Source organism: Etheostoma cragini, chromosome 11, assembly GCF_013103735.1.
Source record: "Etheostoma cragini isolate CJK2018 chromosome 11, CSU_Ecrag_1.0, whole genome shotgun sequence".
NCBI classification, from domain to species: Eukaryota; Metazoa; Chordata; class Actinopteri; order Perciformes; family Percidae; genus Etheostoma; species Etheostoma cragini.
The window spans coordinates 12057417-12071266 of record NC_048417.1 but is presented as its reverse complement, the minus strand read 5'-3'; the positions used below and the strand labels follow the sequence as shown (position 1 = coordinate 12071266).

At 39.2% G+C, this 13850-nt stretch overlaps 2 protein-coding genes across 3 annotated transcripts in view; one reads left to right on the top strand and one right to left on the bottom strand.

Annotated features, from left to right (window-relative positions):
• col4a2 (collagen, type IV, alpha 2) overlaps nucleotides 1-8168 on the top strand; it is a 66377-nt gene extending 58209 nt beyond the window's left edge. The window contains exons 37-48 of one of the 2 annotated variants that reach the window (XM_034886249.1): nucleotides 455-562; nucleotides 651-758; nucleotides 874-945; nucleotides 1537-1662; nucleotides 1770-1886; nucleotides 2666-2827; nucleotides 4054-4152; nucleotides 4264-4410; nucleotides 4656-4772; nucleotides 5165-5356; nucleotides 6224-6510; nucleotides 7825-8168. In XM_034886249.1, coding sequence (XP_034742140.1) covers nucleotides 455-562; nucleotides 651-758; nucleotides 874-945; nucleotides 1537-1662; nucleotides 1770-1886; nucleotides 2666-2827; nucleotides 4054-4152; nucleotides 4264-4410; nucleotides 4656-4772; nucleotides 5165-5356; nucleotides 6224-6510; nucleotides 7825-8079 — 1790 coding nt within the window. In that variant the 3' untranslated portion in view covers nucleotides 8080-8168. The remainder of the gene's footprint in view (nucleotides 1-454; nucleotides 563-650; nucleotides 759-873; nucleotides 946-1536; nucleotides 1663-1769; nucleotides 1887-2665; nucleotides 2828-4053; nucleotides 4153-4263; nucleotides 4411-4655; nucleotides 4773-5164; nucleotides 5357-6223; nucleotides 6511-7824) is intronic. The other variant, XM_034886250.1, reaches the window with a different exon arrangement.
• A 148-nt stretch (nucleotides 8169-8316) lies between these two features.
• On the bottom strand, nucleotides 8317-13541 carry rab20 (RAB20, member RAS oncogene family). The gene is made up of 2 exons (XM_034886355.1): nucleotides 13141-13541; nucleotides 8317-10305 (listed from the first exon to the last, which is right to left on the bottom strand). The coding sequence occupies exons 1-2, from the start codon at nucleotides 13328-13330 to the stop codon at nucleotides 9716-9718; spliced, it is 780 nt and encodes a 259-aa protein (XP_034742246.1). The 5' UTR covers nucleotides 13331-13541; the 3' UTR covers nucleotides 8317-9715.
• Between the last annotated feature and the right edge of the window lie 309 nt (nucleotides 13542-13850).

Below are 13850 nucleotides of genomic sequence, written 5' to 3'. Positions count from 1 at the left end.
CCAAGATCCTTGCAGGGATATGGATCAGTCCTGAAAATGGCACCCGATAGTAATAGGCATAGTAATAGGTAGTAATAGCAAAGTAATAGGGTTCCACAGCTCTGCTGGATCTGTGAACCGCGGTTCTCAGCCCTCAAAGGCTTGGGCCCCTAATGATATAAATGATTATTAGACAAACTTTATCTTTTTTACTATTTTAATTCATAGTTTTTTCTGATTGACCATATACACGTTCATTGCAACAAAAATGACGAGGGATACCATTAGAAAAAATGTTTTACGATAATAAAAAGACGTTGTTTACTTCTTGGGCTGTGTACCTGTGTTTTTGGAATTGTTACAGCTCTATAGTTCATACAGCTTTTGTTACTTCTACTCTGGTGTTGATCGGCACCACTTGATAATTCAAGACTCTTTTGTGGCTGATATGAAATGTTTGATTTCTCCTTTACAGGCCAGAAAGGATTGATTGGGCAACCAGGGGACAGGGGAACACCTGGTTTTGGTGGAATTGATGGAAGAAAGGGAGAGTCAGGCGATCCAGGAATATCAGGGTACCCAGGTAAGACTCCTATTCTCTTCTTTATTAAATGTAAAATACTGAACATTGTAACAGAATTACATCACAACGTTATGTTTGTTTTCTGCAGGGTCTGATGGGCAGAAGGGAACTCCTGGTAACCAAGGTCAGAAAGGCTTTCCTGGAATACCTGGACAAGATGGACATCCGGGTTTTCCTGGCTTCCCTGGAAACAAAGGTAACACGACCAGACCAGCGTCCTCTCTTTCTTTCATTATATGCTACATACTTGTTACATACAGTACGTACTTGTCCCCAATGTTGTTCCATCTGATCTATGCAAATGTGTGCAGGGTTCCCCGGGCTGAAGGGTCTTTATGGCTTGCATGGACTGAAAGGACAAAAGGGTGTCCCTGGAACACCAGGTATTCAACCAAAATTCATAAAAACATTCTCTCTGTGCACTTTTCATGGCTAGAATATACCACAAATGTTGCCAGTTAAAAATGAGTCAGATAATACTAACTGCTTTCATATTGATAATTTAGGCAAGCCAAGTCAGCTATATTTATATAGCCCATTTAAGCAACAAGGCAATTTGAAGTGCTTTAAATAGCATTTATAAAGAATTAAAACAAGAGAATAGCTAAAATCGAATAAGACAAGTGTAACTTAGATGGCGCTATTACCAGTATTGACTATTACTTGTTAGCAATCTTCGTTTCTCAATACAATTAAAATAACTGTTTTTTAATTTTTGTATTTGTTATTTTCTCTGGGCTCTCGTCGAGGTTAGGGCTTTGTTAGAAAAAGGTGACTTTACATACTCATCATTGTCAATCAAAACTGATTAAACCACATTCATACAGTCATTGTGTAGTAGCATGGGTTTTTGAATGTTAAAACTCGTCAGAAATAAAGAAATTAAAGAAATTATAAAGTAAATCAAAGTATATTTCTAAATTTTTCACTACGTCCAGGGTTTTTCTCTTATGTTACATTTGTATTTTTATCAGGTCTGGATACCACTGGACCAGCTGGGGAATCAGGAATCAAAGGAGAGAAGGGAGAGGTTGGTGAGCCCAACAGCCAACCAGGTGCTCCAGGCACAGCGGGTTTAAAAGGCTTCCAGGGACCTCTAGGTCAGCTATTACTCTTCTGCATTAATAGGAGTCATCTGATAAACACATAATGTCTGTTCTAATTGACTTTAACCATATTAAGACACTCCCATGTTTTACTTGTTCAGGTGACCATGGTCAACCTGGACCACCAGGATTACGCGGCCCCGTAGGACAAAACGGGACCCTAGACAGACCAGGACACAGGGGGGACCCTGGTTATAAAGGACCTAAAGGGTATCAAGGTGAGAAGATATAGTGCCATCAAAGCAAAGTATTATTCAAAGAAACAGAGCCACATAGATTGAGATTTCGGGCATTTGCCATAGAAACTCTTTTTGTTCTATTGTTGAGTTTATATAGTGGATACCTTTTCATATTCAAAAATTGGATGGTCCATTGAAATAGCATACAGTAAATGTACATCACTAGATACTAAATAAGGAGTGATTTTGGATACAGATTTGATCTCCTAACTATTTAGTATGAATTGGTGGCTCAACAGCAATTCAATTTCATTCAGTTCAGCAAGTTAGTGATTAAAACCAAGAATACACATTCATCAAATAATCATTTTAAAACATAAAAAAATGTTTTTAATGTGAGTCTAAAAAAAGGTGGCCTGGAGGTTAGAGAAGCAGGCTTGTAGCTGAAAAGTTGGCACTTGAATTCCTGGCCTGCAGGGAACATCTGGGTGGGGAAAAGCAGCAGTAACAGTTGATAGTAGTAGTTTTGAAAATGACAACAGTAGCTGTAGTAAGAACCGTATATCAACATAACTGACAGTGGCTGTAGAAGTAATAGAGGAAAATACCAGTTTCAGCTTTAAGAAAGAAGACTAATTATTCATTTGAATATTTAGATCCAATATTTCTGCATCATTTACTAGGTTTGTATTGATGTTTCAAATGAATTGTTAATGTAAATAAAGAACTGACAGAAGTGTCACTTCAGACTGGGTTTGGTTTGACCGTATATAATAACTATATTTTTATTAACCCTAGCTAAATGATTTGTTTCTCAGGTTCCCCTGGAGCCAAAGGATTTCCTGGTGTGGATGCTCCCCCTGGAGAAAAAGGTGTACCAGGAGTACATGGGTTTCCTGGACTCCCTGGAAGGAAAGGGTATAAAGGAGATCAAGGTTCATTTGGATACAGGGGGCCAAATGGTGTCTCTGGGAAGAAAGGTAAGCATGTGCAAGTGTTGGATCTTTTCTAGGATAAGCATTTAACAGTAGCTTGTGTTCAAATGTAAAAATGTTTTCAGTAGCAGATAGATTAAATTTCCCCTGTTGTGTCATGTCTTAGATAGTCTCGTTTTACCAGACCTCCACCGCAGCGCTGCGGAGGAGGAGTGTCTGGCTAGTCCACACGGAATTCCGGGCTAGGAGAAAAGGGTGCTCTGGTTTATTGTTATTTCTTTAAACCAATCACAATTGTCTCGGGCGGTTCTAAGCAGCGCACGGAGCAACAGTGCCTTAGCAAATTAGCCTTGGGAAGGAACTTGTTTTGGTAGAAAATATGTACGTTCAAAATTTGTTTTAGTCTTGCAAAAGAAAACTCTGATTGGACAGATAGTCTAACTAGCTGTCTGGATTTACCCTGCGGAGATCTGAGGAGCAGGTAACCATAGTAATCATAAATCCACCGGAGTTAAAAAAATCCGGTAGTTTAGAAACATACAAAATTTACAACGGCAAAGGAGCCATCCCGGAAGTGGAAGGTCATGGCATGATTTTGATGATGTATTGTTGAAGCAAAAAAACAATAAAAAAAATACATTGTAATAACGTCTCTATTATTTGTCAAATTTTCCTATGATACTTTGGCAAAATGTATCACTTATTGCTGCTGCTATTTAAAAATGGTAACTGCACTAGTTACTGGCAGTTCAGTTGACTTACCTTTATTGGATCTTGCCTCATTGTGCAGAACAACATTCAATACAGTATACTAACAGAACCATCCTGTCAATAAGACAAATACACAAAACATCTCACATTTGATGAGCTCAAAACAAAGTATACCTTAACAGGTTTACAATTCATGAGTCAATTAACCTAAACATGTTGGAATCAATGCTTAAAATGCCACAAGTAATTGCAAAGAAAGCCATAAGTTAAAAAGATGTGCATTAAAGAACCAAAGATGACACACATGTACAGTATGTTGCTGTTTCTCTGTTATAATGCCAGAAAAAGATAATTGTATTATAATGTGAGTTAATAATTTTCATTTTCACTTCTACTGATTTCTGCCAGTGTAAAGTAATACATGCTTTGCTGGCATTCAAATGATAATTATGTTTAGGTCTGAAAAATAGTATTAATGCACGTGTCTGCTGCTTGATAATATGATCACAAGCTACGGTCTGTGTAAACTTCTTGAGACGCTTTTTTTTTGTTGTTTACAGGAGTGAAAGGAGAGCAAGGAGTGATGGGAGTTCCTGGTGTTTCTGGTGTGAAGGGAGAAAGAGGGCCATCTGGTCCAAAAGGAAACACTGGACCAACAGGTAAATGTTCCACTTTCACACAATATACAGACTGCTCACTAGTTACCAGATATGTGCTTTTATGTTTTTTTATTTCTGTCTCGGTCATTACATTATCCTTCTGTGATTCAGGTGTTCAGGGAATCCCTGGAGACCAGGGTCCTCTTCCAATTCCCATCAGAATTCCAGGAGAGAGAGGCCCTCCAGGTCCATATGGTATCCAAGGACCAAAGGGGGTCAGAGGGGAAACAGGGCCACAGGGCCCCCCTGGGGATACAGGTTAGTTATTCTACTAAAACATGTGTTGTTATTAGCTAAGTGGTTGCAGTGAATGCTATATCCCTGGTTTAATTCCGGACTTGGGGCTTTTGTTGCATGTCATACGCCTTTCTCTCTCACTCTCTCACTCTCTCTTTCTCTCTTTCCCCCATTCTTCTGTCAAAAAAGGGTGAAAATGCAAAAAAAAAAAAAAAGTCATTGTTGAGCATCACTAAGTCACAGCAACATACATTTTTTCTGTACAGGGTTCATGGGGCCAATTGGGCAGAAGGGCATGCCTGGGATTGGTGGTAGATCAGGAACGCCTGGATTTCGTGGAGAGCTTGGAAAAATGGGCCACCCCGGTCTGCAAGGCATGGAAGGTGCGTTTCACACAGTGGGGCAGGTTAGGATAATAAACCTTGATTAAAGGATTTAAAGAAGGTGGAGACTTGAGCAGGTACCCAGCTACAAAGAGGCTTTTCCTTGTTATTTTTTGTGAACGCTGGTTTAGTAAATAAATAAGCACTAATAATTACTATGTAATTGTCTTAGCAGAGATGGTGTACAGGGTTTGAGGGAAGTCAATGGAAGCATAAGGCCACATGCATGGAGGCCTCCTATTTACAGATAAAGTCTACAGTGATGTATGACTCGGTTGCATGATGCATATTCCAGCGGTCTTATACAGTGATCATACACATTGATCAAGTGTGTACAGTATGGGTATGTTTGAATTCCTTATGTAATCAATAATTAGTCCATTCCTCAATAGGTCACCGTGGAAACCCTGGTACCCGCGGTTTACCTGGGATGCCGGGCCGCAGTGTCAGCGTGGGTTACTTGCTGGTGAAACACAGTCAATCAGAGCAGACGCCCATGTGTCCTGTGGGCATGTCGAAACTGTGGGACGGTTACAGTCTGCTGTACTTCGAGGGCCAGGAGAAGGCCCACAACCAGGATCTTGGTAAGTCAGTGTGAAGTATAAAATTGTTTTACAGAATGTTGTTGTTCTCGGTGAAGCTCTGTAGAGTACACAAATGATTTATTTTATGGGGATTTTCACTAGAATGGTCATCAGTGCATTGTCTAGCCATATGCCAGTGTGAGTTTGTTAGAGTACAGTCTTGTCAGATCAGACACTGGGATCCAATGAACCAAAAGACATTCCACAGTGCAGTTAGGCTCATCAGATTTCACTGATGGCACATTCAGATTTGGGACCATTTAGACCAGCCATTGTCCTCATTTTGAAATTAATGTAACCAGATTTTGTCTCTAAATTAATTAACTATGCATAAGAGGCAGAACACTGATGGGGAAAAAGAATGTGTAGACAGTTTGCTTACCAAATGTGAGAAATGCTAAAACGGAAATTGGGCAAAAGTTCATCTCCAGTCTTATCTCAGTGCTATTTTTACAAAAGTTGATACAATATGTTACAGTACTTGAGTAAATGTACTTAGTTGCATTCCACCACTGATAAAGACTGGGAAACCATGAGACTTTTGGATAAAAACTCCAATACTACTTTGTCACACCACACATGGATACTTTTCCAGAAGATAAAATACTTTATCTAATTTTGGAACTTTTTAACTTTAAAAAATAACATTACCTTCCTATGACAAATTAAAAGATGACTACATATAGATCTTAGACTATAATTAAAAAAATTGTCTTTTTCTTTTTCTCCTACTTTTAATGTATTTAGTAATTGTGTCACCCATATTTTATGCAATTTAACAATTGTGTAAAATCATTTTCAATTGAGTTTTGTGTGTGAAAATGTGCGCCGTTTTGCAACGTATATTTGTTTGTTTGTCCTTTTCAGGTTTGGCTGGCTCGTGCCTCCCACGGTTCAACAGCATGCCCTTCCTGTACTGCAATCCTGGAGACATTTGTTACTATGCCAGCAGAAATGATAAGTCCTACTGGCTGTCGACGACTGCTCCTCTTCCCATGATGCCTGTAGAAGAGGGAGAGATCAAACCGTATATCAGCCGCTGCTCAGTATGCGAAGCTCCATCAGTTGCCATCGCCATTCACAGCCAGGACATCACCATCCCACAGTGTCCTGTGGGCTGGCGCAGCCTGTGGATTGGCTACTCCTTCCTCATGGTGAGTTCTGGCCTTCCTACGAACGTGTATAAATGACTTGTTCCAAAAAGTGAAGAAAAGGTAGCACATCTTATCACTTTTTGGAACATGCCTATTGGACTTTGGGTTTAGATCTCAAAAATGTCCATTATTGAATCGCGACCTTCTTTTTCAACTCAAGTGTATAAATGGCTATTTGCAAACTACCAAACCAAAAGACAATGGTCAATAAGATTTATCAACCATTGTTTACTAATCATGGGTACTACTACTCAGCTTGTGAAAATAGTTTTTTAATATATTCTCTGGCTCTGGAGGAGCTTTGGGAAATTTAAAAGAATCTCAAATTGGAAACTATAGATTTATAAGAAAAAGCCTACGATACAAACTGGGAATGTGGACACTGAGAGACGTGAGCGTTTACCAGACAGGGAAGGTCTCATGAAACGGCCCCTGTCTTGCTGTGCTGTGGGAGCTGTGGGAATGCAGGGTTTTCAAACTTGACCCATGCTAGTGACTAAAAGTCACAATATCTCTGCTGCTTTTAGACCGTTTCTTTTCCATCTTTCTTTTCCTCGTCCCTAAACTTTATGAAAGTACAATACTAAATTGTTGAAGACCCACTTAGGCACTTTTCTCATAACATTGCCTCTTGTTACAAAGACATCACCACTTTTCATCTACCCTCTATTGTTGTGTGTGATTTTGTTTCCTGTTATTTGTCAGTAATTTGGTCTACATTATGTGCCATAGCAAACATCTGTCTTTGCACAACAAAGCAATCCAACATATTCTGTGTAAAATCAGACCTGATTACAATCAGTGTACAGTAGTTTGTCAGGCAAGGCTGCCAATATTCTATATTTTTATCATTGTCAACAAATCCAAAACATTTTCAAACCAACAATGCATTTGCCCGTCTCCTAATACTTTCTGATTTTCCTACCCTGTCTGTGGCATTAATATCCAGCCTATTCATTTCTACGGAGGATGAAAATCTTTCAAAATGAGTCATAAATATATATTATTATTTTGAAAAAGGTAATTTATTAAAACAGCTGGTCGCTATGTTGTTTTTAGCAAACGTTTCTCCAACAGGAGTAAATTGTGTATTTGTTGGGAACTATTTCCCTCTGTGGGTTTAGTGGCTACAGAGATAATACTTGTTTGTTGATGAATCATGTGTTGGTTTTGGTCTTTTCATGGGATTTGTTAACAAGAAAAACACACAATATCAATAGACTTTTCCTTTAAAATGTTACTTATTACCAAACCCTTTAGTGTACATTTGACTTAACACCTGCCTCATTTCCCCTCTCACCTTTGTCTCTACAGCACACAGCAGCAGGAAATGAAGGCGGGGGTCAGTCCTTGTCGTCACCTGGCTCCTGCCTGGAGGACTTCCGCACAACACCATTTATTGAGTGTAACGGGGCCAAAGGCACATGCCACTACTTTGCTAACAAGCAAAGCTTCTGGCTAACCTCCGTAGATCAGCCGTTCCACACTGAGCCGGCATCAGAGACGCTCAAAGCAGGCCAGCTCCTGTCACGCATCAGCCGCTGCCAAGTCTGCATGAAGAACTTGTGAGAGACTCTAAAGTAACGCCGACACAAAGAAGTTGTTTCAGCAAAAGTGGTCTAGTGGCGTCTCTCTATCCATTTACTAAACCAAATGGGAAACATTCTCCCAGAACCACAGAGCTCAGTTATGCAATGACTGAGTGATGCCTTGAGCTTTGAGTGCAATGCCCCGCTGTAGAAAGAAACAGAAGAAGCCCCATAATGAAGTCAACAGCATTATGGGAATACAAGTATTTGTGGGTAAAATGTGGATTGGTGCTTACTCTTTAACTTATTACCTCAGCTACGATCACACATCGTTAACAATCAGAGACCGTACACTACAGCTAAACCAAAGACTCCCATGTGTATGCACTGCTTCAGTTTATCTAGATGTTTTTATTGTTTAGGGTACACAGCCCACCATAAAGCCACTAACACTGCTTCTCAGCCATATGAAGAATGTGTCTTGAACAAGTGTGGTTGATACTATTGACAGTATTATCCTGCTTTTATTCCATTGCTCTTACAAAACCTTTTATATTCTGAGCTTTCAAACTGTTAGTCCATTCTATGCATTACTCAACTATTGCAAAAAAAAAAATCATCTTTAACTCTTATTTTTCATACACCATATGTTCACACAATGCACTGATTCTTTGTATTTATACCAGCTGAATGAACTTGACCCCCCTCCCTTAGAGTTTATACATGTACCTTTTCTAATACTACTCATGTCACACTTATTTTCCTTTACAAATCTACTAATTGTTGAACTATCCCGAGTTGCCAACATGACATAACGTAAACAGCTCAAAACAAAGGTCTGACTGCAGCAAATGTGGTCACTTGGGATAGATTAGAGTGTATTACCCAATTTAGAAAATAGGTCAAATGTTCTATTTCTCCTAGATCCACTTGTTTGGAAATAAACTGTTTGAGTCGACCAGGAATATACTGACAATTAACTGTAATGTAATATTGGTCATTTTCCTTCCATTATTTCATTGGATTGTAAAGATTAAATGTTGTTTGTTATAGTTCTGACTGTGTCATTTTACTCTGGCAATCTTAACCTTATCTGGCAGACAGCAAAATAAAAATGTGTACAATGACAGCATAGTTAAAAATTCGACAGGTTTATTAACACAATTAAAAAAAGATCCAAAAGTGCCAAAAAGTATAAAGATCTGTATCAATGCTAGTAACAGAGCATAAAAGAAAAAGAAAATGTGATTTGTGGAAACCTTAAAATACAACTGTAGTTAACAGTGCCTCCAACATAACGATTAGTGCTGATAATTTGTGACGTTCTCAGGCCAAAACCTTAACAAAAAGCAGTGGTTGACTTCTTATGTGTGTTATTTGCCCACAGGCACGTCTTTGGGATACAAGTGTGGTTCAGTCATTGGGTTGAAAGGCTTTAAAGCATAGAGCTATAACGCAACATGCGTTTATTTCACTTCCTTCAAACGTCAGCGGACACTGCGACTGCTAGCTGCTTTTCCGGACAGAATCAAGAATGTGTGTTTGTGTTACTGGGAGGTCATTAATGTAGTAATGTAATATTTAAGTAGTACCATCACAGTATGTATTCAGTACACATCAACCGCTTGATTTTCCTTTGTTAAAAACAAGTCTCTGCTGGTAACAAACTATGGCCCCTAGCAGCAGGCAGATCTGGCCCGCTTGTTGCTGGCCCCTCTGCACTCCTCCAGGTCCACTGTAGGAGACTCCTGGTTCTCGTTTCTCTTCCTTAGGATGGAAGGCAGCACCAGATCAAACAATGCCTCAAATAGAGCGTCCACATTGTAGCCCGTCTTGGCACTGGTCTCAAAGCACATCTTCTCTGCAGGCGGGCTGCTCTTTTCCTCAAGGCCCTTGTAGCGCAGTATTCTCCCATAAAAAGCCACTGCATCCTGAAGGTTTACCTGTTTGTGTAGTGTTATCCCAGAAAAGGATGTAGGGGAAGCCGGCGGTGTGGGGCAAGCAGACAACACTTGTGGTTCAGTCCTCTTCTCCTCACACTCAGACGCCAAATCCGAGTCCTGGGACAGCAGGGCTTTAGAGTCTGCGAGATCAGCCTTGTTGCCCACTACCATGTAAATGCAGTCATGGTTAGCAGTATCAGTCAGGGACAGGAAGCGCTCCTCCAGTTCAGCTAGGCTCTGCCAGTTGGTGACGTCATAAGTGAGGATGACAGCGGCTGCACCTCGACAGTACATTGAACCCAAACCATGGAACTGTTCACGACCTGAGGAGACAGAGAAAAGTCTGACCCAACCCAACTCGAAACAGCCATGAAAAGCACTGCAGAACACAGAAGTTGTGCAAGACAGTCAGCAGTTTGAAAACAGAAACAACCTTTGTTGTTGAAATAAGAAAGGGGCTTTGCCGACTGGGGGCATCTCTTGGATAATACCAGTTCATCAGGTACAACTAACTACGTTTTTTTTTGATTTTGTATTTAAATAAGTAATTGTTTTTTAATATGTGTCAGAAAATTGGGGGGAAATCACCATTAAAATCTTCCAGAGCCCAATGAAGATCTTCACATACCTTGTTTTATCCAACTAACTATCTAACCCTAAATATGTTGAGTTCGTAATTATTGCAAATGCTCATATTTGAGAAGCTGGAAACGTAATGATTTGATCATCAAAATATTTTTTGTTTTTTATTCATTTTCTGTCAGTCGACTAATGGATTAATCAATTAATCATTCCAGCGATAATGCTATCTCAAGTGTATATTCAATGCACAATCTGCTGAAGATCTGAGGTAAGAAGTTTGCTTTATTTCTTTTTTAACATACTATTGGCTGTGTGACAAAACATGTGCTTGTGGAAATTACTATTGTATGCAAGTTTGAAAAAAATAGGTTAAAGCATGAGGAGTCACGTCTTCCTTTCCCACCCGTCATGTGACTATTAAGAGGAACAGGTTAGGCAGCTTAACGCCTTCATGGGGTTTTGAAACTAAACTAAAAAAAAGAAGCATTATCAGCGAGAAAATAAACAGCCTGTTAACAATATGCTGAGCCAAACATTGGAAAGGTTTAAGTAGAACCCTTATAACTGCAAGTCTTCCAAAGCTTTATGGCCGACACTGATCAGTCTGCAGCAGTAACCCTAAAATGACTCAGCGCTGATCTGGCATTTCTCTACCACAGTGACTGAAGAAAAAAATGCAACAGCCTTCTGTCAGGGGTCACGCAGTTGGAAAACACAGACAGGAAATGACTGGTGACATGGTCAGGCTTTTCTTATCTCTGTGGCTCACCGACTCTACTTTTGCCTAAGAGGGTTTACCGGGATTCATTTTCACACAATGACGGAATGTAGTGCAGTTATAAGCTTATTCATCAGCAGTAGCTAGAAGAATCAACAAAATACTGCCGCCATAGTCAACATTAGTGGATTTAAAGTGAAAGAGTTTCTCAAATTATTGGATCCCTAGGGCTTCTAGAAAAGCATGAATTTCATATTGTCTTCATATCGTTCACTGGGTTTTTCAGCAACTTATTGAAAACAAATCTGTTAATACCGTTTCAAGAATCATTTGATTTATCTGATAGAATAAGGTCCTTTGCCATTTATCTGTTGACATGTAGGCTGCAGCACATGTAAACAAGCTTACCTACTCATTTAACTGATAAATGTTTTATTACGAATCTTTGCAGCGTAGTTTTAGAGGCTTTCAAGTTAGGTGTAAGTAGTCAAAATCAACTGGGAATTGCCTGTCTTTTGTCAAAGCATTAGCGGTGGTTGTTATTCCTTAAGCCTCCATCCCAGGCAGCTCTGAATAGAGGTTTGTCTCTGTATGTGTGAGCGTTTTTGCAGAAGTCAGTGACAATGGCTTTGATTGGGTCAGATGAGTCCAATGTTGAGTAATACGGACTAAGGCAAAGATCGCTGTGATTTTATAACTTCTGAGTTCAGCAAGCAGGAAACACTGAGTCAAGTAACTTATTTTGTGTAGCGATACACTTTTAATGAATCAGTATTTAGTTCATCGCAGAATATACAGGGCCTTAAAGTGCTTGTTAAGGAAGCATGCAGTTGCATGGTGGGTGATTTTCTGTTAGTGCACTAAAAATACAAATTTTAAAGATCAAGGGATAGATGTGGTGTTAACTCATTACTTTACAAGGGCTTCTAATGCTTTTTAGCACATGAAAACCAACTAAAACTGAAAAAACAATTACTTTCATTAATAAATCAATCACTTTACAATTAAATAATTTATATTTATTTTTAATCTGACATCTTTGTTATCAACTTATCAGAAAGCTTAAGAAATGAATGCATCATTATAATTGAATAAAGTATAGCATTTATAATTAAACTGATATGAGATGGAGCACTACACCCTGAGGAATGCTCAAGCCGACACGTGCTGGTCTATTTTTAATATCTTGCCCTATTTATTATAGGCCTTTTACTCACTTTTTGTAACCAACCATAAGTGCCTGGACATCATTTTATGACTTTATTGGGCATAAATCGTCTTCCCTTTTTGGATTTGATGTTTACTTGATAAATCTGATCAAAAAAATGAACTTTGACTAAGTGACGACAGACCTTGCTTTCATAACACTTTATTTATTTATTTTTAAACAGTCCCTTTAAAAACAATCCATTGAGTTGTTTATGATTTTTGTATGAAATTTTCTTTTTTATATATTGGTACCATTACATTGAACTGATATCTTTCTTTTAAGATTAAGGTTCAATATACTTGTAGAAAATAACTTTGGACTAACTATATGAATTGTTCAACGAATGATTATTCAATGTTAGCCTATGTGTTGTATTTTTATCTAGTTTTGAACTGATGTGTTTCAATTATGCAAACCTATAGAACATGGTGTTGTTAATTGTTTCAGATCTTAATCTGTATTTTACATGTGAGAATAACATAATTTGTAGAGGGTCAGTTTTACGGTCACGTACCAGAGACTGCCACAAGTGGTGGGAATACCCGTTATCAGGTAAACAAACACAAATAAACAGGAGGAAGGAGACTTAATAAGAGTTTAAAATAAAAGACGAAAACGTCTTGTCTAGTAAAGAAAATGAGGTATTACCGGCAGTGTCCCATATTGAGATATTGTAAGGTCCCCACTGTTTGAGGAAAAACGCCCCTCCAACGGTGCTGATGGTGTCTCTGAACTTTCTCTCCATGTACCTGTGGAGCAGCGACGTCTTCCCCACGTTCATGTCTCCCAGGAGAACAACCTTGACGTCGGGCTTCTTCATCTTCGATAGCTCGGGCATGACGCTGGATCGCGTCCCGGTACAGTGGCGCTTTATCCTCTCTTAATCTTATAAAAGAAACTCGGTTTAGCTCGTAAAACTGTCAGACTGGTCGCAAATTCCTCATACGTTCCTCTTATATGAACGAAAGTGGATTCAACTATCTAGCGTCGGCTCATTCTCATTATGTTGCCCGAATCTGAACTTCAGAAAGTAACTGAAGGGAAACAGGAAATAGGCAAGGGGTCAGCCTCTCCTAGGCGCCATTTTGATGCTACCAAGCCATCACCCGCCGTTAGCAGTCCATTGACTGCCATACATTTTCGCGCCACTTTGACAGCGAATAACTTTACATCTGAAGCGTTTAAAGACTCTATTTGTCCGTTGTTTTTTTCTAAAGAAACACGACAACGTATAAAAGGATCCATTACCTTGTACCTCACGTTATGGCTGCGTAGCAGACGTTTTTGTAAAAATCATAGACAGTTAAGGGCTTTCCCCTTTGGTAAAACTAGGCAAACGACTGTGTCATAACCACGCG

Bases quoted from the DNA above. Each gene is read 5' to 3' on its own strand.
- rab20 (XM_034886355.1), bottom strand. From the start codon at position 13,330: ATGCCCGAGCTATCGAAGATGAAGAAGCCCGACGTCAAGGTTGTTCTC. The intron at 10,306-13,140 runs GTAATACCTCAT...CTGTCTCCTCAG, and splicing joins CTCAATATGGGACACTGCCG to GTCGTGAACAGTTCCATGGT.